The sequence below is a fragment of the Semicossyphus pulcher genome, unplaced genomic scaffold, assembly GCF_022749685.1.
Source record: "Semicossyphus pulcher isolate SPU_LCO1_2020_fin unplaced genomic scaffold, fSemPul1.0.p SCAF_8, whole genome shotgun sequence".
Taxonomy (NCBI): Eukaryota; Metazoa; Chordata; class Actinopteri; order Labriformes; family Labridae; genus Semicossyphus; species Semicossyphus pulcher.
Window position 1 is genome coordinate 16,664,136 of NW_027211759.1, and position 24,392 is coordinate 16,688,527.

At 43.5% G+C, this 24,392-nt stretch overlaps 1 protein-coding gene across 1 annotated transcript; it reads right to left on the reverse strand.

Annotated features, from left to right (window-relative positions):
- Nucleotides 1-422: 422 nt before the first annotated feature.
- vwf (von Willebrand factor) lies at nucleotides 423-22,543 on the reverse strand. The gene is made up of 53 exons (XM_069685732.1): nucleotides 22,409-22,543; nucleotides 22,250-22,301; nucleotides 21,990-22,133; nucleotides 21,606-21,708; nucleotides 21,285-21,493; nucleotides 20,913-21,034; nucleotides 19,436-19,655; nucleotides 19,224-19,346; nucleotides 19,008-19,119; nucleotides 18,887-18,933; nucleotides 18,654-18,790; nucleotides 18,417-18,555; nucleotides 18,002-18,102; nucleotides 17,725-17,920; nucleotides 17,426-17,641; nucleotides 16,911-17,157; nucleotides 16,704-16,798; nucleotides 16,312-16,463; nucleotides 16,110-16,213; nucleotides 15,884-16,022; nucleotides 15,601-15,735; nucleotides 14,219-14,365; nucleotides 13,990-14,130; nucleotides 13,177-13,275; nucleotides 12,947-13,103; nucleotides 12,490-12,657; nucleotides 12,245-12,380; nucleotides 11,851-12,160; nucleotides 10,586-11,744; nucleotides 10,405-10,509; nucleotides 9,108-9,254; nucleotides 8,889-9,032; nucleotides 8,620-8,784; nucleotides 8,418-8,464; nucleotides 8,150-8,327; nucleotides 7,740-7,981; nucleotides 7,462-7,651; nucleotides 7,014-7,355; nucleotides 6,688-6,923; nucleotides 6,407-6,509; nucleotides 6,220-6,291; nucleotides 5,732-5,836; nucleotides 5,391-5,596; nucleotides 4,950-5,099; nucleotides 4,746-4,862; nucleotides 4,087-4,267; nucleotides 3,823-3,863; nucleotides 3,611-3,727; nucleotides 3,200-3,298; nucleotides 1,259-1,387; nucleotides 1,125-1,164; nucleotides 940-1,037; nucleotides 423-755 (listed from the first exon to the last, which is right to left on the reverse strand). The coding sequence occupies exons 1-53, from the start codon at nucleotides 22,412-22,414 to the stop codon at nucleotides 570-572; spliced, it is 8,556 nt and encodes a 2,851-aa protein (XP_069541833.1). The 5' UTR covers nucleotides 22,415-22,543; the 3' UTR covers nucleotides 423-569.
- Between the last annotated feature and the right edge of the window lie 1,849 nt (nucleotides 22,544-24,392).

The window sequence follows — 24,392 nt, forward strand, 5'->3', positions numbered from 1 at the left end:
TGTAAGTAGGGAGCGGAGATAGAGCTTACAGGTGACGAGCCTTGAAAGTAACTCTCGCCAGCCCTCTGCAGGCATGAATCTCAGAGTGATGAATTAGTGCAAAAATATAATCTCATTATCTCAAATGTTGCGGCAAACAACACTTTTTTATTATTATTAGGCTAATAATACGACAATATAATGTACATGCAATACCCTGCATTTAAGATGTCACTAAAATATGAGTGCGTGTTTTTTGCTAAATGAAATTAAAGCATCAAAAGTAAAAGAAAATTTAAATACCTCATGTGAGTGCTATATAATTTCGTATTATATATAACTATATTATTATTACTGATACATAAATATGTAAACGTCAATTTCTACAAACTCATACATCTCAGTGGAAAAATTCAGATTTAATAAAACACAGACAACAAAAGTAGTGCTTACAGGAGCTGACAGGTATGTTTTATTTTTATTTGTGCTATTATTGTTTAGATGGGTACATATTTTACTTGTATACACACATACACATACTTTCTCAATGTATAAACTCTCTCTCTCTCTCTCTCTCATTCTCTCTCTCTTTAGGTGCAGTGTTTGGACAGACAGTCGCATGCTGTGACAGACAGGACAGTGTGGTGGCTTCGAGTGCCGTTGGCACACAGTATTGGAACACTGAGAGGCTCGGTCTCCACGGCAGCACAACAGACACACTCCTGCTCCACAGCAGATCTCTCCAGGGAGTACATGGACTTACTGCGACATTTGCCCTGACAGACAGACAGACAGACAGACAGACAGATGGAAGCACCACAGGGGAGACACAAAGGTGGGACGGTGAGGGACAGGGCTGTGATTTCATTGAAGTTTGTAGGCTAAATCTAGGTGGAGGTAAGTATTAATCATCCTTAAAAATGTGTGTGTGTGTGTGTGTGTGTGTGTGCAGTCTCCTACCTCACAGTAGTGCAACTCTATTTGATGCTCTGATTGGCAATCATCCACTTTGACGAATTTAAGCATTCCCACAGTGCTCCGACACGCTGGCTCCGTACCTTCACACATGCACACACACGAAAATCAGAGAGGCCACATTTTTCAAAATAGTCAACCATTCGTACAGAGGACACATCTCTACTTACACATCTCACAGCAGGTTGTTCCAATCTGGCTGACTTTACCCTGAAAACAAATGTGACAAAAAGGTTTAGAAAAAGTGCAGATAAAGAGATGTAGGCGTAGGAATACCGTGACATAGATGGAGCAGTAGTCGTACCCCGGCATCCAGGCAAGCTTGGCGGTCAAAAGGAGGACAAGTGGTCACTCTGGTCTGCAGAACGAGCCCTCCTTTACTGTCTACACCACAGGTATACTGGTAGCAACCGTCCTGGCTAGTGGTGTTCACCTTAAGGGAAAGAGGCATTTACAGTATTAATTTCCATACCTGCTGGTTAAAGAAATAGTTCCTTCTCAATTTTTAAATGTACTAAATTAAATGAATTAAGTAAACAAACTTTATTAGGTCATGTCTTACTTTGTTGGTGACAGTGCGAATAGTAGTCAAGAATATGCATTGTATACAGTATAGTATAACATAATATAGTATGGTATAGTTTAGTACTGTGCACTATAGTATAGCACATAGTACAGCTTAGCATAGTACATTTGTATATTAAATTATTGTATCGTGTAGTATAGTTAAGTTGAGAATAGTATAGTGCACTATAGTACACTAGCATAGTAATATTGTATAGTATAGTTCATTGTTCTATAGTATAGTACAATCAAGCAAAGTATAATAATTGAGTATAATATAGTGAAGGACAGTACTGTACATAGCATTTTATAGTAAAGAGTCATATATAGTTTATTATATTATCGTACTACATATGATAGCATAGTTAAAGGTGTAATCGCAAAGTTTTTTAATGTAAATAAATGTCTGTTAAGTCACTATCTATCACTGAATTATGTAACACAATGGTGATTGAGCCTATGGCCCACTGATGAAAGCCTTTGCATTTGCAGTATATACTATAATTACAAACTGGGTGTCTGTGGCCACATTTGCGGAAAAAATCACAAGCGGCGCCCAGTTAGTGATATGTTTTCCATCACCCAGCAGTGGTTGGTCTGCCAGAGAGGGTAGGCGGAGCTAAGAGGCTGCTTTTCCGGTCTCTGCAAGTGTTGCGAGTAAACAGTAATCTACTATGGCTGAACACACAAAGAAAAGATGGATGACGACAGATACAACTTCAAAAATAAGTGAAAATCCAAAGAGAAAGAAACAAATTCGACGCTCAGATGAAGTCAAACAGTCTGAAAAGGAAAGCGACGCTCAGCGAGTTACAACCGTAACAAAGGGAGCCAACCGTGGACGTCTGGTTATCTTGGACGTATACGCCTACAATTCCCTTTTATCGCCATAAGGTGCCACCAAATAGAACGAAACTGAAAAGTTGAGATTATATCTTTAAGTATTCAATAATATGTATGGTATGGTGTGGTTTAGCATTGTATCTCATAGTAAAAATACTTTTATATGTATACCACAGTTAAAAACAGAGTATACACATTGCCTTGATAGACAAAGCAAAAGCAGGATACTAAGAAGGCAATATAAGAGCAGAAACTCAAATAAGGCCAAACCAAGTATTATCCTCGTATAGTATAGTATACTAAATGCATTATAGACAAGTAATACCATTTAGCACAGTGAAATATAACATTGTATAGTATTGTATAATGTAGAGTACAGTAAAGTTTATTATGGTATAGTAAAGTATAGTAGAATACAGTTTATAATAACATATAATAGCATTGTATGGCTACATATATTATAAAATGGTATAGTATAGTACATTGCACTAAAGTAAACGTGATATTGTGTAGCATAGTATAGTTTATCAAAGTGTTGTATAGCATAGAATAGCAGTAGAACTGTATATTGTTTACTGAGTAACAGTTGCATGAAGCATTGTCTTGTATAGTTTAGTTTTGGTATGTTTGGTAGAGTATAGCATACATTTGCAAATCATTGCAAATAACACTATTTTATTTTATTATAGTATAGCATAAGTTAAAATTTAACTTTATCGTTTTTATGATTATTTCTTGCAACAGTAAATTGAGTATGCATGCTTTGTGTGTGTGTGTGTGTGTGACACAGGGTTCGAGGTTCCCGGGCAAGGCATCATCTTGACTGCAAAGCACCTACCTGCAGGCTGAACAGTTCTCCCTCTGGCTTTTGAATGAAGCAGGCCGTGGCAACACATCGACCACAGCAAGCATCTTCCACTTCCTCCATAGTGTATCCCTGAAAACATTGTGGTTAGTCAGAATGTGTTGGCTCATACAGGAAGAGATCAGGAGGGCGCTGCTGTAAATGCAAAGACATTTATTTGCCTGTGATTAATAATTCACTACCTATCTCTGTGAATACAGCACATCACAGTAAACGATGCGGCCACAATTTAATGATCGGCAGAGAGGAATTGTAGTCAGTGTATTAGAGAGTCTCCCATGAAAATAATGGATGTTTGCATTAATTGGTTAGTCATTTTGATGATAATGATGACAAATGATAATCAATGGTGGTAATGGAAAAATATAAAGGGACGATGGTTACCATGGGGCATGTTGAACAGCTGATTCTCCTGCAGGACAGTTTGTATTTCCTCACAGCACCGTCCTCCACTGTACACTCACAGTGTGTACACACATCCACCATCATCCTCTCCCCGGCCTGTGCAAACACACACACAGATGAAGACGGAGCACTGAAGGCGCAGTTCAAGTGTTCTAATATGAAAGAAGATTGTGCTTTTCTGCATGACTTACTCCAATCACAGTGTGGTTGAGGACGCACGCATCCATCGGAGCTGCAGGGGGACAACACAAGTTATTTCATTACCATTCAGTAAACAGTATATTAACCCCCAAGCTGTGTAAGGTCAGGTCAGGATAACTGGCTGTTGCTCAATATGATAGAGCCATCTGCTGGACAGACACTGCAACTGCAACTTGGAATATATACAGTGAGTGTAAAATATACTGAATATAAAGGGAAAGTTAGTCTTTGTTTTTTCATGTGCGTGCGTTTACCGCAGTGGCAGCGGGGGCAGCAATCCTGGATGTCACAGCGTAACTCTGTTCCCAGCGGGCAGGATGGAGTGTCCATAACAAGGCAGCTGACATTTTTTTCAGAGATGAACACCTCGTCTTTCACTTTCAAGCACTGATTTAACACACATTTCTTATTTGGAGACTGCCAAACCTCTCCCACCTGCACACAGACACAGAGATGAGATGATAATACAGTAAGAGAGAGGTAATAGGAACAACTGCATCCACAGAACACCCTTCATCCATTATCTTCTACTTATCCGGGGCCGGGTCCCGGTGGCAACAGGCTCAGCAAGGTGACCCAGACGTCCCTCTCCCCAGCAACGTTTTTCAGTTGCTTGCTCCTAGGGGATTCCGAGGCGTTCCCAGGCCAGACAGGATATATAATCCCTCCAATGAGCTCTGGGTCTGCCCCGGGGTTTCCTCCCAGTTGGACGTGCCCGGAAAACCTCCAAAGGGAGGCGCCCAGGAGGCATCCTAACCAGATGCCACCTCAACTGGCTACAGTCCACAGAACACATACAGTATATACAGTTTGCCCTGCTTTTGTGCAAACATGCTTGCTACCAATACAATATAGAAACTATGATTTTGTGGCCTACATCATTCAGTAATGCATGATTTCTCTACACTCATACTTGTCTGAATTTTTCCCCAGTCATTGTGTCTCCTCGCATCACTCCCTCCGACTCCACACAGCTGGTTGATGTGCACTTCCCACAGCATTCACCTTTTGACAGAGTATATGTAGAGCCCTGAAACATGAAAATACACAGTAGATTTTAGGCTACAGAAGCATTATGCTAATGTGTATATTTGGTGTTAGTATGCATGTGTCTTACCCGAGGGCAGGTTCGATCACATACAGGCGGAATACACTGAGCAATGTGCAGTGATGTCTCTTTGTCCTTGAGCTGGGTGCAACTGCACTTCTCGCACCCTTCCTGCCATTCACTCCCCACCGGGTGAACCACGCCACCGACAACACACACCTGGAGAACAACACAAAAAGGAGAGTTTAAGGAAGATTTTGATAACTCCTATATCTGTACATTGATTGATTGATACTTTCCAAGGCCACAAATAAAACCTTATAACTTCTAAATCATCTGTTTCATGTCTGTGAATGTACATGAAGAATTTTATAACTTTTTCATATACATGAAAAAGAGCGTTCACTCAACAATTTGTTGTATAAGCTTCTTCGGCTCTATAAATAATATTTGCAACATAAAGAGTGACTGAACAAAATGGAAGCTGTTGCATTGAAAACACATTCTCACCTCGCCTGGCAGGCAGCTGGTTTCCGTGCAGCCGCAGTCGTTTGTAGAGGAGGATGTGATGAAGCCAGCCGGGCAGGTGTGGGTGGAGTTCTTGCAGTTGCACGCACATTCAAACACATCACAACACTTTGTCTTTTTCACCGACTGAAGGCGGTGAGCGGGACAAGCAGGGGGAGCCTGAAGAACACACTCTTCCTTTTTGCAGACTGAAAGGAAAAAAGAGATGAAGAGAAACATGTAGAAAGAGATCGCATGGGTGTAAGCTCTGTTTCATGTCTGTGTGTGTGTGTGGGTGTGTGTGTCAGAGCTGGAACATCACAGGGAATGTGTAAATGTCGTACCACACTCGTGTATAGGCTGACATTCCCCAGGGTTTTTCAGGACCAAAGTTTGACCATCCTCACAGCGGGGAACTTCAGGCAGGTCACAACTCACCAGATCACACACTGAAAAGCCACAGAGGGAGACAGTCTGTTGATGTTGGGGTGAGATATTCACTCTGTGATGCAAGTGCCGGATGAAAAGAAAGCACTGAAAAAATTTAATGGAGGTTTTTCTTTTAATTAACTTATTCTTATTCATAGTCTATAGCAATGTATAAATACTGAGTTTAATTTTGTTGCATTTGGGCGGATGTCTGAGCACATAAATCTCGTGCTCGGCACCAACCTTCAAATATCTCTTCTATGTTTAATTCAGACCTAGTTCCATACACACAATGCTTATATTAACCACCAACAGATCTCTTCTTCCCCTTCTTGTTTCACGAGGCTGCTGTAATATTGAAAGAACAGCAGTCTTAAAATGCCACATAGTTGTTTATACCTACCACACTCATACTGTGGGCAGCACTTAGACTCTCTCTTCTCCTTCAGGATCTCACAGGGTCCACACACCGGAGCTAAACACACACACACACACACACACACAAATAGATAATTCATTATTAAAGTTTGACATCTAACCGCACAATGCAATGCTTCGAATTAACACTATCAGAAGCGGGGAGGGCTTGCCTTTGACGTCATTGCACGGCCGGGCGGTGCAGTTGATGCGCTGTTGGTCTAAACACATGCAGATCAAACATGGGTTCTCATCTGGCACCCAGCTCTGCATATACTGTGAAAACAAATCAAACATGTTCACGTTAATTGCAGTTTTTGGTTATGTTAGGAATAAACACTAGAGGGCGATCGCAGCACATTTTGTCCCCTTTAGCATGTCAATTAGCATAGTTTTTGTAATTAATAAGTTGATTTAGATTTGGATATTTCTCCTGGCCTTTAATGTGTCTCACCGCATACTTGCGTCCATGGTCAACACACTCCCTGCATGCCTCTGGTGATATGCACTGTCCGTGATGCAAAACAGTCCCTCCAGTGCAGAAACAGCCCTCAGTAGGTGTGTCCATACAGGATGACTCGTTACCCCTGGCAACCGACCAGTCGCCTGGCAACGTCTGTAAGCTACCACAGTCATCCACACATCCTGTCCGACATGCATCATACTCCATGGAGCCGGGGCACTGTAACGCTGTACCACAGAGATCAGGAGTTCAGGCTAAAAGTGCTAAAAGCTGCTACTGTCAATTAAAACATATACACACATCAAAAATGGACTTACGGCAGAGGTGGGGGCTCCTCCAGTCCACACACACACCTCTCTGTCTACAGAGGCGTGCGTAGGCAGAAATGAGCTCGCACACGTCTGACTCCTCACACGCCTGCTCCTCACACTTGGCGAGGAACACCTGGACAGGAATGTGCGCGTGGCACGGTTCAAACACTTCGGATCGTAGGGCCTGACATCCCATGGGTGCTCCAGACACACACACTGCCCTCCGCTTCGGCAGACACACGCCACCATCTGCAGCCACGGTCCAGTCCGAAATGAAGGCCTGCTGGTCAGTGGTTGAGTTGCCATTACGGAAAGACAGGACGTTGAAGTTTGCTTCCTCACAGGCACCTGGAAGAGAGACACAGGGGGGGAACAGAGGTTAGAGGAGACAAAAGAAGCAAACATGACTGGCTTATTTCCCAGTTTTGAATAAGAGGGTCTGTATGTGTGTTACCGCAGAGGCCAGCAGTGTGGCTGTCAGTGGTGGAGCTCAGTAGTGTGATGGTAAACTCATTGCTCTGAGGGGTGAAAGTCAGAACGTATCCATGGTCTGATTTAAGCTGCAGCATCACTCCTCCATAACGCACCAGCTCTAGGCCGGCGTGCCGCCACGGCAGTGCCAGTTCTTCCAGATCAATCACTGCCTGCTCAAACAAACACACACACATTAGGAAATAACTCTTTGTACCTAATGTATAACGAACAATCTTAGCATCAGTGCAGGTAACAAACCGTCATATCATCCTTCAGTAGCAGTTTATACGGCCCGTGGATCACCTCCATGGCTTTCATGCAGACCTGATTGTAATTCTCTGAGCTCTGACACGGTCCACTGTGGAGTTTGACCTCTGACCCTTCATTGATTCCTTTTCTGACTGTGAGAAGAGTGTAGGAACACAGACCCTCCCCATCCAGCCTTAGCGCCAAGCCGTCAAACCTCACTACATGATTGGTGGAGCTGCCCATACACATGCCTGTCAACACACACACAAGCATCCAGAGTGATCCATTAACAGTCAGTATAAATAACCTGGAGAGCAAGCCTCACTGTTCAAGTGAGAAACGGTGTGCACTCAGTATAGACATGTTAAAATGTGATGCTAGGAGCCTCAGGAGATACTTGATCCTTCTGATGTACATACATGGGCATTCCCAGTGGCAGCCGCAGGTCTCCTGCACTCTGACAGGTGGCATGTTGTTTCTGCAGGCTGGCGGCTCCAGTCTGTCACAGCTGACTTTGTGGTTCTGTACTGTCACGGCCCCACTGGGGTGACACAGTAGAGAGTGGCAGCCGTCCTCCAGCAGCCATGAGTCACCCGGCTGAATCACATCAACAAAGACATACACAACTCGTTAGAAGTCTTTCTATAACGCTGTAACATGTCTTCAGCCTCAGCAGACATTACTCACCTTTCTCTCATTTCCATTATCATCAACACACAGTCCCGGTGGCCCAGCTGGGAACCAAAGCAAATAAACAATAATATTAATATCATTTAATATAACCTCTTTAAATGTCTTGTATGATTGTTTACTACTTTACCAGCTTTTTTATTATTATTATAGTTTTTACATGTGAAAATCTAAACTGTATGTGTGAGTCAGTAAGCACCTCTGCAGATTCTCTCAGTGTAACTTTTATCCAAAGTCAGCAACATCCGGAGCTGAGCCATGCTGTTCAAATGCAGAGTGTTGTCTTCATTGCCGTGGCGACCAAGCACGCTAAGCTCACTCCTGTCATAGCCTGGTCCAACCCCGATGGGGAACACTGACACACCTGAGGGACGAGACTCTTGTTAGTGCAACTACGCCAGATCTGTTATAAACAAAGATGGAATGGAAGCAACTTAATGTATACCATATCAGTGATGATCTAATTACCTGCTGCCAGGGCCTCATTAGCTCCTTCTTGAATGTCATCAGCTGATTTGTCAGTCACCAGCATCACCACTGCCTTGGCTACACCAACTCGTCCACCGCTGACTGGCGAGATTGCTGTCTGCACAGCGAATTTGAGCGCAGAGCCTGCAGACAGACAGAGCAGTGAGCGTGCGCGTCTGCTTTAATGTTTACACACTCATTAGTTTATGTATCCACTACCTAGCGCGGGGGCTGCAGCAGGGGTCCTGTTTGGTATGCTCCCCACCCGCTTCAGGAGCTGGGATTGGCGCTGTTCATTCTTCCAGGTTAACTCTGCCGTGTTAGTGTCTCCGTACTGAACCACACTCACCTGAGTGCCATTCAGCCCTGCACACAGACACAAGGAGTTAAATCATGTTTGAAATGCAGGTGAGGAAGAGCAACAATCTTGCAGTATTATAAATCACTGTGTAATTTTTTCAAAGAGCAGCTCAAGTCATGTTTTAAGATGTATAAAATGCTCTGCTTGAAATAATTAATTGTGTCTGATATGTTTTTTTACTGCAAAATCCTCCCAAGGCATCTCCTCCTTCTCCCTCTGCATAGTCCCCGCCCACTATGTACTACGTACTGCCGAAAACAAAACACGTCTCTGCCATCGTTTAGTGGCAACTTGTTGAATCTTAGCTAGCTTGAAATGTAGTAATTAGTAGTAGCAACGTTAACGTTAGCAGTCAAGAGTGAGTTTGCAAAAACTACGATGACGGTTACAGCTGGCTAGCCCATCACCGAAGTGGTTGCCATAGGTTGCACATAATGATATGCATAGCGTCACCCCGTCCATTGACGGGATTGGCTCCTGAGGTTTGTGACGTCTCAAACCTGCCAATCTGAAAACGTGTTGTTCAGCCTGTCCTTGGAACACTGCAGTTTAAAAGCAGACAGGCCCAGCCATGGAGATGACTGCTTATGTTGTCCTTGATATGTCTTGTAGCACATGAAGAACACCACATGGAGATGTTTACAAGGTTAAAGACTTGATTCTCACTGGAGGGGGTCTTTAAAAATTCTAATAATATTCTCAAGTGCACACTTTTGCCCCTGCTGAAATGTCTCCTCTACATTCTTTTCGTCACTTATTTCTTATTGTGTAAATTAATGAGTTACTGGGTGAAATAATGGCCGACCTCACAGCACTGTACAATTATCCAAAAGTATGTTAAACTAGTATTTGACCCTAAGTGCTTTATAGTACATACCTCCAGTCCAAGTTCATTACCTCAAAATGTATTATTAAAAAAACAAATTCTAGTAGCAAAAATTATATATATTATATATATATATAATATAAATATATTATAAATATGAATATATAAAGTAGCCTTTTTTTCTATGGCCTATCTGCCCGTACATTTTCATGATAATCTATGTCAAAAGTTTGAAATATAACTGTAACAAATTGGAAACAGGCAGATGAATAATACTACACATCTGTGATACAGAGTGCACATTACATAAGGAGCTGGGTCACACTTACCTATATCAGCATTGTTGACAAAAGCTTTGACAAACGTCTTCATGTCCTGTAACTGCTTTCCAGCCTTCAACAGGAACAACACGTCCACGGGCTTCTTACACGGCACTGTGCAAAGACAGACTCACAAATTAATACAGGCTAAGGACTTTTTGATGTTAATGTAATGAGTGTGTTTCTGTACCTGAGGGCGGCAGGCTGGAGAGTGTTGGACGGACCAGAGGGGGCAGTGTAGGAGAGCGGGGTGTGAGCGTGGTGTGTGTGATGTTGACTACACGCTGGACCAGAGTCGTCAGACGGCTGTAGTCATCAACCATCAGAGGGCGTTGAGGGGAGCTGAATGGAAGCAAGTCAACCTCACGTACTTTTGTTCCTACACCGATGGGATACACATGTGTGTTGGTGCTCGTAGAAGGCGGGCGTGTCACTGTGTCAGTCGGGGGGTTTTCTGTCACAAGGAAGACCAGCTGAGGGGGAGTGGGGCCGCCTAAAGGCTGGACAGTAGTAATTTCTTGTAATGTTGTAGTGACAGCTGTGCCTGTGTTCGTCTTGCTTCCACCTCTCCACCGTATCTCCCGCAGTCGCTTCAGCAGCAGGGTCCTTTGCCTCCTCAGCTCCCATCGTCTGATCTCCACAGTGACCGTCACCGAGTACTGGATCACAGTGATGCGTATTGACTCCTCCTCCTCCGCCAGCCGTGAAATAACTTCCTCCAGGAAGACGAGCGACTTGTTGAAGTTGCTCTCGCCGACTGAATCGGACCCCTCCAGGATGAATGTAACGACTTTGCCTGGAGTTGGGGAAGATGTGGTGATGGGAGACAGGCCAGAGGGTGAGGTGGGTGAAGGGGTGTTGGGGGGTTGCCGCGTGGGGTTCGGCTCCAGACGGGGAGCGGACGTTGTAGTGGTCGTGCCCTGAGTAGGTTTTGCAGGAGTGGTCTTTGGCGCTGGAGGAGCCACCACCTCAGGCTCCATCCCCAATGTGCAGAGGTAATCGCTCACATCTAACAGACGATCAGGCAGCTCAGCTGTGCTGCTGAGCACATAGGCCCGGTTTTCAGGGTTGGCATTGGTAATGTCATTAATCTGCATAATGTTTACCCCAGGACTCAGTGCCACTGTCAGGGTGGTGATGGCCCCCTTGCGGATCATCCTGACAATAGAGCGGACATGGCGAGGGTTTGCACTGGCGGTCAGGATGATGGCAACGCGGCCGGCATGCTCACGCTTGTTCTTGTCATAGATGTTGTACGCAAGATACTTGACAGCCTCATCCAGGAAGGCTGCATCTCCTCCGGTGTAATGCAGCTCACGCACAGTCTTCTTAAACAGCCACTTCTGAACCTAAATAAGGGAGAAAAACAAGACGATTATGAAATGACATTAAGTGCCCATGAGTCAGCAAAGCAGCTTCACAGATTGCTTAATGCAGAAATGCATCTTTACTTACCTGCAGGTCATACGTTTTGACTCCAGAGTGGTAAAGCAGCACTGTGGCTCGAGTGTGAGCTGAGCCCATGCGGAATCGTTCAATCACTCCCAGTATGAACTCTTTGGTGGCCTTAAATTCATCCTCGCTCAGGGCTTCTGAACCGTCCAGCAGGAATGCCAAATCCATGGCGCGGTCACACGTGCCCTCCGGCATCAAGGTAGTGAAGGGCAGGGTCGTGAAGGTTTCATAGGCAGCCGTTGTTGTGGGCGTGGTGGACACGGTGAGGGAGGTACAAACCTCACAGCTCAGGGTGTTGTTGTCACAGTGGCTTCAGAAAAGAAAAATAAAACAGCCACATTACAGTCTTGAATCCAGAATATTCAGATTTGTTGCTTATTTGTTGCAGCGTTACCATATCTTGCAGTGGTCGGGGTCGTCGTGGTTCAGGATGACCTTGTTGCCGTGGGAGATTCTCTGGCCCTCGTGGATACACACCTGACACTTAGAGGGATCAACACAACGCATGGCCACCTCATCCAGGAGTTGCCCTGTTCAAAATAAGGCTGAAGTAAAACTCAAACCAACTTTTTATGTGTTTGTACAAGACAAATATTTTGCATTTGTAAATGTTTTATGTGAAGTGAGTGTTTTTGGCACCTGGGGGACAGTAGGCGTGACAACCTTCCACACACGTGAGCGAACAGTGGAGGGGATCTGGGTGCTGGCAAGTGATGGGACAGGCAGGAGCACAAGTGTTATACCTCCACTGGCACAACTCCTCCCCTACACCTGGACTCCTGGGGTTCAGCTCCTCACAGCTTACAGCTAAGAAAATAAGTCAAATTAAAGGTAATTTTGTTTGGCATAGGTGTTTTTCTTTAGGATAACTATGAGCTGTGACCGCAGCAGATCACAATTCATATCAGTGAGAGTTGAAACAAAGTCCTAATCTTAAAAGAGAGCAGAGCTACACAAGTTTTAACAGTAGATGTAACAGAACAGCTGCCATGTAGGAGAACAACAGCAGTGAAATCAAAAGTAATCACTTTCTTTATCTGTACTTTATTTTGCCAGAATGAAAAAGATGATATTGATAAAAGTTCTTCCCACTCACGGCAAAGATCATTGGACCTCCAGCTGATGGACACACCGCTCTCTGAACAGACCTGAGCGTAAGCCGCGATGACGTCACAGAAGCACGCACAGTCGCCCACTGACGGACAAGAGCATGCTGCCTCCACACACATCTCTACGTATGGCTCTGCATTCACCTGAAGGCACACAGGAGATTAACAATACATACGGTGTCATGGCATATATGTGTGTGTCTGTAACTGCACTCACCTGGCTGTTGCATTCTCTAAACAGAGGGCCAGTGATCACACGACACGACTGCTCCACTGTCACCAACTTGATAATGTTGTCGCTGCAAGGAGCCTTTATCTAAAGACACAAGAACACACACAGACATATTTAGAGTTCATCTCTTTGTCATGTTTTTAGAACATACATTGGAAAATGTGAATACTTTAAGAACCAGTGGTTGTTCTGAAGGTTTGAAATCGACCACAAAATCTAAATCATGCCTTGGAAAATACTTTGCACAGACTTGCCTGAGGTGGATAATCCATCACAGTAAACATGTAGGCCATGGTCCTGGGTTGTTCAGATTTGGCTGGCAGATCTGGACCATGTTTGCTCATTGTATATAGTCAAATCTAAGCCAGTCATATGAACACAGCTGGACCTAAATGGTCTCATAAAGGGCCAGACAAGGTCTGCACTGGCACTGGCTCCAGACCTCAGTCAGCTACATATCAACCACCTTCCCCATGCTGGGCCCTGACTTTACCACGTTAACAGACTGTTTTCGACAACGAACAATGGATCTTACATTTAAGCCTGCAGGACTTCATTCTATAATTGTAAAACTACAGCATAAACAGGTAACCGGACAAAAAACTAAAACTGTTATTTATTATTCAAACACATTTAAAACTTCCAATTGCAATCTCTTAGTTAGAAAGCAGTTTTAATGAGAACTGTTTACAGTGAGGACTGCTGATTATTCATCCGACAAGGACATTTTGTCTGCAAATCTCACAGTTTAATTTATTAGACGAAAAAAAACAAACAAGTAAATAAATATTGAATAACCTGTGTTACATCTGCACAGCTGGGAATAACCTTCCAGGAGTCCCCAAAGTGTGAGGAGTCCACCTCCAGCTGGTTGTTGCTGCTCGTCAGGTCGTTGTTGACGTTCCCATCAAAGTTGCCGCACAGGCCGCACACACGGCCCTGCACACATCAATGACATGTTTAAAAAAATGTTTACTGTAAATAAAAAAATCCACGGATCAGAAGAGGTGTTGTAAGACATCTGTACCCTGTATGCGGCCGAGATGTGAACCAGGAGGCGCGTCCCCTTGTCCCAGCTCAGGGAAATGTGTTTCCCCAGCAGCAGGGTGTAAAACTGACCGGATCGCACGATCTCCACCTGGGAGCCCTGCAGCACCGGCCTCTTCATCTTCACCTGTGAGAGAGACAGAAGGCAACAATGGATGTATATGAGATACTCACATCAAGGTCAGTCTGAAAAGTTTGTTTCTGAGTAGAGCAGAATATCTTCTTCTTCTTGTTTTATGGAGGTTGGCATCCAGCTTATTTTGTGCATTACTGCCAGCACAATATCAATTAAGATTGGGAACAGACCTTCATTTGTTTTTGTTTTTTTAAAGATTATTTTTTTGGCTTTTGCCTTTATTCATAGCTTAAGAGAGACAGGAAATGTGGGGAGGAAAGAGTGTGAGTTAACATGCACCAAATGATCGGCAGACCGGGAGTCAAACCTGCGATCAGTGCGTCGACTGTGGCCTGTACATGGGGCGCCTGCTCTACCAACTGAGCTAGACCAGCACCCCGGACCTTCAGTTTTTACTGATAAAGTTTACTGCTTTACATATGTGCTGTATTTTACTGTTTTCCCCAGCATTAAATTGATAAACCATATTTAACACGTCGCCATTTTAAAGATAGATATGCAAACATGTTCTCATATCTAGACATAAAAGATAGAAATACATGAATTATGAACATTTCATTAAAATAGTAACTGTAACTGTTCTGGCTTGTAGTTGTTATATTTCAGCCTTTTAGTCGTTAGTGTTTTATGATGTTTTTACATCTGTGCATATTTACGAATCTTATTTATTGTACGATTGGCTGCCAGTTTTGGCTTGTTATGTTTGTTTTATGTGCAGACTAGTTGCACTGAGCCGTGTTTTTGCACTCGTGCCAAAGGCAAATTTCCCCTCCGGGACAATAAAGTATATCTAACATAAACTACAGTGTAGAGCATTTTCGTGACTAAGAATTTAAGTAACAGTCAAAGATTTGGTCTCACAATTACGTTCAATACATCACAATGAGCTTTTGAAACAGGCAGGTTTATTGGCCTCCCTGAAGGGAAAAGACGTTTTGCTTTGTGATTTAGTTAAGATTGATTGTTTTCATTGTTTATTGTGTGATCGTTTTGAGGCTCAAACTTTTAACAAATGTTCTTTATTTCTGATGATTCCATCTGGTTTGTAAAAAGAAAGCCTTCTCCTAACCTCGTTACAGCTCTTTTATGTCAAGCTTGGGAAAAGAAACAAAGTTCTTCTTATGTGGTGTGTGTGAGTGTGTGAGTGTGTGGTGTGTGTGAGTGTGGTGTGTGTGTGTGTGTGTGTGTGTGTGTGTGTGTGTGTGTGTGTTTTTCAGGGAGTTTACCTCTCCTTCTTGCATAACAATCAACCCTCCCTGGTAGTAGACTGTGACAGCTTTTGCACAGCGATGTCCCACAATACCACAGGCCTCATTTTCCACAAGCACTCTGAATGAACCTTCCTCTCCGTTACACATATCCTTCACAGAACAGGACAATGAAAGTAAAAGACGACAGATGGAGGGAAAAGCAAGAGAGACGAAATAACATGAATGCAGTTTTCAGTTTTTACACCAGTGTAATGTTAAATCAACACCCAAGCTCTTTTTGGATCTCGTTGTCTCTCACCTGGACCAGGACATACTGGCAGAGGCCAGGGAAAGAATATTTGAGGCCATCAAAACTGATGTAATGCCCCTCCCCCACCGTGCTGCACACGCCGTCGCACACCTTCTCTGTGCAGCGCCACTTCCTGTTCTCACATACGCTGTAAACAAACCCAAAAAAAGCCAGTTAAGAAAGCACAGCGCAGCTATTCCTCTCATAAGCATGCCTGCACAAACTATCACTATACCAGGTGTTGCAGTCCATAGAGATGGTCTGTCCTATTGCATATGGCTTGTTGTTACGGTAACAGGGACACTGTTCCGGTGCAATGCAGTCTCTGCGGTGACGCACCTGAAATCAATATGCTGATCAATCATCTTGTTCCACTTAAGATTGATGGTGCCTTATTAACAAAGCACATACACACACAGAAAGATACAGGAGCATACCGTGCCGGGTGGACAGATGCAGCCAGGGATGCAGGTGAGGCTGATACAGGGCAGATCCAGATTCTGGCAGGTTCTGGCACACTCCAGGCCTTTTTCTCCTGCATCACACTTTGCTTTGACCAGTGGAGGAGGGCACTGGGCTGAGCGGCGCTCTGCATACACAAGAAAATAACACCAATATGTACCTTAATCAAAAGATTCTAACTCATAACGTTGAATTCACTGCCAATTTAATCTAACAGGACTTTTTCGGGATTCTGTTCTGACCCAGTTAATCTCAGCAAACCAGGGCAGCACAGTCTCATGCTGCATACAAATGCACAACATCAAAGATACCATACTTTAAGATGCAAAATACACAGACATAAACAGAGCTCCTGCGCAACACAAACCTCTGGATGGAGCCAGGTTGTCATCATAGAAGAGATCAGACAGTAGAGTGCTCATTTCAGGGGAGCTACAGCGCATGGAGCCATTCTCACAGAAGCTGCAGCCACAAGCACAAAAAAAACACACAAAAAGTGCATCTATGAAACACATTATACCGCATATTAAAGTCATTTAATTATTATAGTGTCTAAATATGCACAGTCACTAACCAGATGCTGTTGTGATCCGCGTAGACATCATTAGGCTGGTACAGCTGTCCGTCATGCAAGCAGGTGCACAAGTCAGCGGTCACACACTCTCCTGAGTCGCTCAGGTACTTTCCAGCGGGACAGAAACAGCCCTCCTCGCACACCCTCTCCCCCTCACAGCCTGCCTCGGCACCGGACAGAGCACGGCAAGTGCGGTCACACACACTCCCACAGGCTTCGTACATCTGGCCTCCAGTGCACTCCAGCTCTGACAAAATGATATCAGGAGAGGGTTAGGGATCCATTTTCAGTTTGCTTTCTCTGCTTTTATCCGTAAAAAGTATGCACCCAACCTGTAATTATGAAATACTAATACAATTTTTTTTCCACCTTCTTAAATTGTGGCTCACCAAGACTATTATTGACTTCTGTATTTGCTCTCATGTGCTGTTTCCTGTCTAAAAACGTATTGAAATGTTTACTAGTGCATGTGCATAGAAATGATCAGCCATGAATTGATTCAGCGTGAGAGTTACCGCAGAGCGAGGGAGACCTCCAGTTCAGCAGCACTCCTCTGGCGGTGCAGGCGGCTGCATACGCAGACAGAGCAGAACAGAGGCACGACTCTTCGTCCAAACAAGCACAAACGTCAAAGCGGCAGAACCGCTGGAACGGAGCCGGGTTCACCAGGAAGTGGCACGCACTGAACACGTCTGCCATCATCACCGAACATGCCTCTTCTGCAAAACGCACTAGAAGGTGAAGGAGGATTAGAGGTCCACTTTTTTTGTCATTTTTGTGCTGATGTGTAGGTGTGGTAAAGTGGTGTGTATACCTCTTTTGGGGTTAATGGCACATGGATCCCTCTCTTGTTTGTGGCTGGATTCGCAGTCTCCGTTTATCCTCCATGACTGGCCGAAAGCCTGAGGTCCCGCCTCCACCAGACCAGATCCAGACAAGAAGTCATCACCTTGGTTTCCATTGTAGTTTCCACAGAGACCACAAGTCCGCCCCGCCCATCGTGGTCCCAGCTGCGGAGGAGGAAAGAAGTCAGTGCAGTCACTTTGCTAATCTTTTCACAGATGTACCAGAATCCGTTAAAAATGTGCTACTTTTAAAAGCACACGGCCACGCCCATCCCAGTCCAGGCGGAGGTCATCTCCAAACTTCACACGGACAGAGGCTTGAACAGATCTCTGGATATGCAGTTGGCCTGGACAGAATCAAACACAAGGAGCTGACTAGCTGAAATCAATACAAAAAATAATAGTCCTTCCAGGTATCGACATTATTTTGCTGATTATAACGATCACAAAAGTGACCAAGAAAGATATCTATTTTAGGACATGAAATTGAATGGATGTTTTTAGGATGCTAACAGCTTTATTGTTGTAGTTTTGCCCTAGGTAGAAGTAATATATATTGAGGCCTTACTGTTTGTATAACACCATCTACAGTAGAACTTGCTTATGGGGACTATAAAATGTAAATCTTCAGCATTATTCTGCTGCTCTATAAGTGGCGTACCATGATGCATTGGAGTCTGGATATCCATGCTGTTGACAGACACAATTCCTCCGTGCTTCAGCTTCACTGTCATGTTTTCCAGAGGGGGCAGGCTGAGCGTCACTGAGCGTGTGCACACAGCATCCTGATCATCTGCGCACTAAAGCACAACAACAACAACCGAGATACTGTAGATGACAAGCAGTGAGTGGCAGGAGAAATATAAAAAACATCTGTTAAGTTAAAAAAAAAAAGTACCTGTACGTTCTCGATAATGACAGAAAACTGGCTGTCTGTGCAGTCTTCTGCGAGCAGATACTGACAGTGACCGGTGAAGGTGAAAAACTTGTTGTCAAAAGTCTTGAAGTGAGACTGGCCCACCACCAAGCACTCGCCTACAGGCAAAAAGCAAAGACAGATCATCAGTAAATGGCAACCCAGGACTTCATGGTCTTAAATGTGCATTGACTACCACTGTGCATCTCTCTCACCAGGGCAGCCTTCGTTGGTGCATTCCCAGGAGCCGTGACGGCACACGCTGCAGGAAAGAGACACAATTTAGTTAAGATGTGTGTATTAATACGTGTCTCTTCATGCATATCGCTCTCTTACCAGGTGTTGCAGTCCTGAGAGATACTGGATCCTGGAGGGAAATGTCGCCCCATGTGCACACAGGAGCACTGAGATACCTCCACACAGCGATTACCGTCCAAAACCTTACCAACTGGGACACAAGTGCACACCATGATTTTAACACTACTAGTAAGAGAGTGAAAGAGAGAGAGAGAGAGAGGGCGAGAGAGAGAGGGAGATATGTGGAGTGGTTACCAGGGCATGTACAGCCATCCACACACTCTTCCTTGCAGACCTCCTGGATGTTGAGACTATGGCAGGTTGTGGAGCAGGACTTGGTGCATTCACTGTACTGCATCCCAATAGGACATTTGGGGACTGAACACACAAACATATATCTTGTTAAAAACAATGTTACTGTTAACTTCATCGATTGCAACTACCTTCCTACATACTGACAAACTTACAGCACTGGCCCTCCGCCTGCCAGCCATGAAGAAGTAGCCCGTGCGCTTGGCATGTGCGGGCGTACTCCAACAGGATTGGACAGTAGCAGTCTTCAGTGTCCCTCTGGGCGCAGTGACACGCCTCCTCCTGACACAGCAACAGGAACGCCTCAGGAGAGACCAAGTGGGCACAGTGCAGAAACACACTGGACGTCTGCAACACGCTGCAGCTTGACAAAATCTGCACAGACACACACACATGCAGAATTAAGTTCAAGTGAGCGATGTGGCTAAATAAAGGTTAATCCCACTATTTTAGGCAAAAGAAAACATGTGTTACATTGTTGTGGATAGTGAAGTTAACTTTTATTAGCTACAGGTTTTTGTAACTGGCAAAAAGAAATAGAAATTTTTAACAAGAGCCCATTTTACGTGACTGATAACGATGTACTAACATGTCTTTTCATTTTATGTAAATTAGGCATAACATGTTCTAAAAATGAGATTTGGTGGGCAGGTTTTAAGAAGGAAAAATATGTTCCTGTAGCAATAAAAGCAACTTGTTTCATCATGAAGGAAACAGGATTTTCATGATTGATGACCATAAAACAAATCTGCCAAACGGAGAGGGATAAAAGTCTAAAGTAACAGTTGAAAAGATAAAACAAATGCTCAGTTACACGCTGAAAGAGCACCCATGTCCTTGGCAGTTGAAAAAGAAACATATCAGGCGTGCAGTTAGCGAAAAAAAAGATGCTGATGACATCCGGTGGTTTCACACTAACGTGTAGTTTTTAGTGTTTTTCACACGTAGGTGTTCATGTGGTACAAAATGTTCCGGCTAAAACTGGCTGATTTCTTATGATCAGCCCACCCACAACGCCTGCAGTGTAGGCTACACATGTACCAAGATAAAACGAAACAAGTTTGGAAAACAATTTCAATTAGTAAATCAAAATTAGAAGACACAAGAAACGCATATTTAGAGATTTGGGGGGGCACTGAATGCCTCAGACAGCTGAAAGGAGGTCAGTTAAACTGCTGTTGATAGTTGGTCGTACTCTATCTTTTAGAATTTCTTTAAGCAAAATCTTGATTTTTTAAGGAAAAATATATTATATTTGGCACAATTTTAGCAACTCTATTACTTTTACATATTACTGCAAGTCCACCGCCTACGTTTGACTAAATCTTTATCCTCGTTGAAGCTTAAAAAATGAAATTATGATACATGAGAAGGAATGAAATGCGTAATGCTGTGAGAAAACAGAGATGCTTGGTTTCTAAGTGTTAGTGAACTGCAGTTCAAGGTTTGCAGTTTCTTTGTGCGGGAAAATAATTGGCTGCTTTTTTTTAAGAAAAGGTTTTAAGAGAATTTTTTGTACAATTTCAGATATTTAAAAAAAATTATAACTGTAATGACATCCTTAAAAAAGTCATGTACGTATGCATGCCCAAAGAGTGAACATACACTGGATATGTGTGTATTATATCTCACCGCTGATGTCCCTTTTGTGCTGTTACAGGATTGGCTGGGATTCGACACACGTCGACATGACTGACCGGCCCCCTTCACAGCCCAGGAATTTGCAAAATCATAACTGTCCTCAGTTTGGAATCCTGAAAACACAGAAAGGTACACAAAAAAAGGTTGAAAGATTTTTCCTTAATCTCATCCTACCACCCCTGTTTCTTTTGCTTTCTTAAACCTTGTTATCTTTTCCTGCACCGAGTTGCTACTCTTCCTGTTGCTGAGTGCTGGTGACTCAAACCATTTCCTAAATTCCAGTAAGTAAGAATGAACTCTCCTTAGTCGCACTCTCCAACATACACATACCCACGTACGCACGCAGTTACAACACATGTTTACCTTCTTGTGCGGTGTATTCGTCAGCTGGTACGGCGTTAAAGTTGCCACAGAGGCCACAGGTGCGGTTGGCATGGTGTTTGGTCAGTGTCAAGGCAATGTTGGCTGCAGTATCAATGGTTACAGTGAAGCCAAACTCCTCACTCCAGAGCTTATAATAGCCGAGCTCTGAGCCCACAAACACAGCGTGCGAGGCATAGGGCAGAGACAGTCTACAAAGATAGACACAAAACAAGATTTTGGAAAAACATAAAACTACTTTTGCAATACGTAAACATCAACACATCACTGATCATTTTTGCATGATAACTTGAGTTACCCAACCTTTTTTCTCCCTGTGAGAGCCGTCCATCTACAGACAGGTGCAGCTCAAAGGCGTCCCCCAGGAACAGAGTGACTCCTGTTCTCTTGCCACCGACAAAATCACCTGTGGATTATTTACCTCTCGTAAACTGCTACATTAAACCTTAGACTTACAAAAACTGTGTACAAAAACAATGATCAACTTTGATATTAACAGGGAGGATAAATGAGTAAGCTATGTCAAACGACTAATACAGAAAATTCCTCCAATACATGTACTGTTTTAGCACACACATCCCAGTAAGTATCAAGCCTATGCACAAGCCACTGAGCTTCACCAGATGAGCATCAGATTAAAATTCATGACAGTTTGTTTCTTTATTGAACCGTCTGAGCGTGACTCACCCAGCAGCGTGAAGGAGCGACGGTTGCAGTCTCCAGCCAGCAGGTAGCTGCAGTCTCCGGGGAACTCATACAAAACTCCATCGAACGTGTGTACGTGGTGTCGTCCGAACAGGCTGCATCTTCCTGTTATACCTGCCACGCAAGCTGCACACATGCAAAAAAAACACCAATATTGAACTGACTGCAAGAAGAACGAGAGGAGGAAATATTTGACATATTACTCTTTAAGAGATTTGGACGTCCTCTGATGTCACACTCACCTGTCAGATGCAGGAGAACACAGATTTCTCGCAAATACCTCCTCATAAACACCTGAAACATATGTAAATATGCTCTATTATGATCCCCTTCACTTGTACCAGCATCATTATAAACCTCTTATGTCTATCACATTACTCTGTGCACTGTTTGTGTCTTACCTCCATAACTCCAGTCTCAGTTATTCCACAGAGTTGCAAAGAAAACCAGTGAGTCCAAATGCTGCACTCTTAGACCCCACACAGTCAAGTCATAATGACACAATGAGACAGTCTGTGTCGAACAAAGGCTAAACTGTAAAGAGAGCACACACAGACACTCAACCCCACTGGAAGCTGCATTTTATAGCAAAGATCGTACCCCAGCCCAGCCGTCATTGGCTTTGTCTGAAAACGCCTCCCCTTGCCAGGTTCTGTCAAAAAGCACAGACTATCATTCTGTCCATAACTCAGTGCAGCCTGCAGACTGACACCATCAAACACATTCAGCAGGACAATAGCAGGATGTGCCCACTGATCGCCTGGCTGAGTGATTAGTCTACTCATACGAATCTGTATCGCCGCCAACCCAAACAATTCTTGTGGAAAACACACTTACTGGAGATATCACACGCAACAGCACTGCTTTGGCAGTGTCACATGCACAAACATATGACTAAGCTACGCCAAAGTTACACACGCAGAGACACAAACACACACTGGGAACGTGTACAGAGCAACGCTCTCAGGTGAAAACTTCACCTATCATCTGGCAAAGAGACAAAGACAGATAACAAACATTCACAATCCACGTCAGATGCCTAAATAGAAACAAGGAAACTTTTTTACCTCTGTAGTCACTCAAACACCTGTATTGTGTGTTAATTATGCATCTGGTGCCGCTGTCAAACAGTGTGCCCTGTTTTCAAACATTTAAAGGCCCAACAGGTGTTTTCATTACAGCTATACTCAAGTTGACGTTGGGTTAAGCTGTGTTGGAAATTCCATAACTTAATACAAACATTCTAACGTTAGAAGATGTCAGGTGACAACAATCCTAGCAAGTAAGTCAGAAAGATGGCAATTAAGCACGGGCTTACTAATTTAAAACACCTGTGGGAGCTAGCAATGGGTGTGCACAGGTGTTACCAATAACACTAACGATCACTCTGCTTAATTTAAGTGTTTGTAAGCTATTACAGTGTAAAGAGAGCACAATGCCAGGACCCTGAAACTGAAGTTGAGTATAACATATATATATTCATTTTTATTTAGATTACCTTCAACCTGACACGACGAGGTCAGAGTAACTGATTGCAGAACCTCTTCAATGTGTGAGTAATAACATTTTTATGCCACTAATTAAGGGTTCTGGGTTTAAAAAAACATAAATTCTGTAATATAGGGTAAGTTATTTATAGTGACTTACTATTAGGCTAAGCCTCGAGCAGATGCCTAAATAAGTCATCTGTTATTAATAAGTCATTAATACAGGCTTTTATCAAGTCTGTAATTTTAAATATTAACAAGTTTAAAAATGGTTTTGATCCAGATGCTTTTCAACCTTTTTCCAGGAATTATAACTTATGTATAAAGTGTTAATAAAGAATTAATTACCCATACTGCCATAAATTACAACTAATTTACCCTTAAGATATGAATCAGAAAGGAAGTACCCAATGTATTTTAAATCTAAAACATAAAGAAGACAATAGTATTTAGCTGATATCAAGTTTCTGTTTTTAATTGTGCGTGTAAAACGTGATGTAGCCGGGATGGTCAAAAAGCTTGATGCAGACAGCCAAACAACAACAACACAAGATCGATGATAGTAATAACAGTCATGGGGTTCTGAAAAATAGGAGGTTGGTCACTTTGTGTTCATTTGTGTGTGTGTGTGTGTGTGTGCTGTTTCAGCCTGGGACATGCTCGTGCACCGTGTTCATTCATGTACAGTATATTCAATCCGCGAACGCGCCTTTCTTATTCTTGGGGAATTACGTCATCGCACTGCCCGGGGTGCTGCAGGAACTTGCGAGCAAAAAAGCCCCCAGCATGCTACTGTTTAGTGCACTGCTGTCCCATCGCATGAGGCAAAGACACAAACTGAGCATGGACTACATTTCCAAACTGTAGTAACCAAAGGAAACTAACGTGAGCTGTGATT

Excerpts from the sequence above, each read along its gene's own strand:
- vwf (XM_069685732.1), bottom strand. Across the intron at positions 21,035-21,284 it reads CGAATACACCGCACAAGAAG|GATTCCAAACTGAGGACAGT; the intron begins GTAAACATGTGT and ends CTGTGTTTTCAG. Across the intron at positions 9,033-9,107 it reads TGCTGCAGCCCCCGCGCTAG|GCTCTGCGCTCAAATTCGCT; the intron begins GTAGTGGATACA and ends GTCTGTCTGCAG.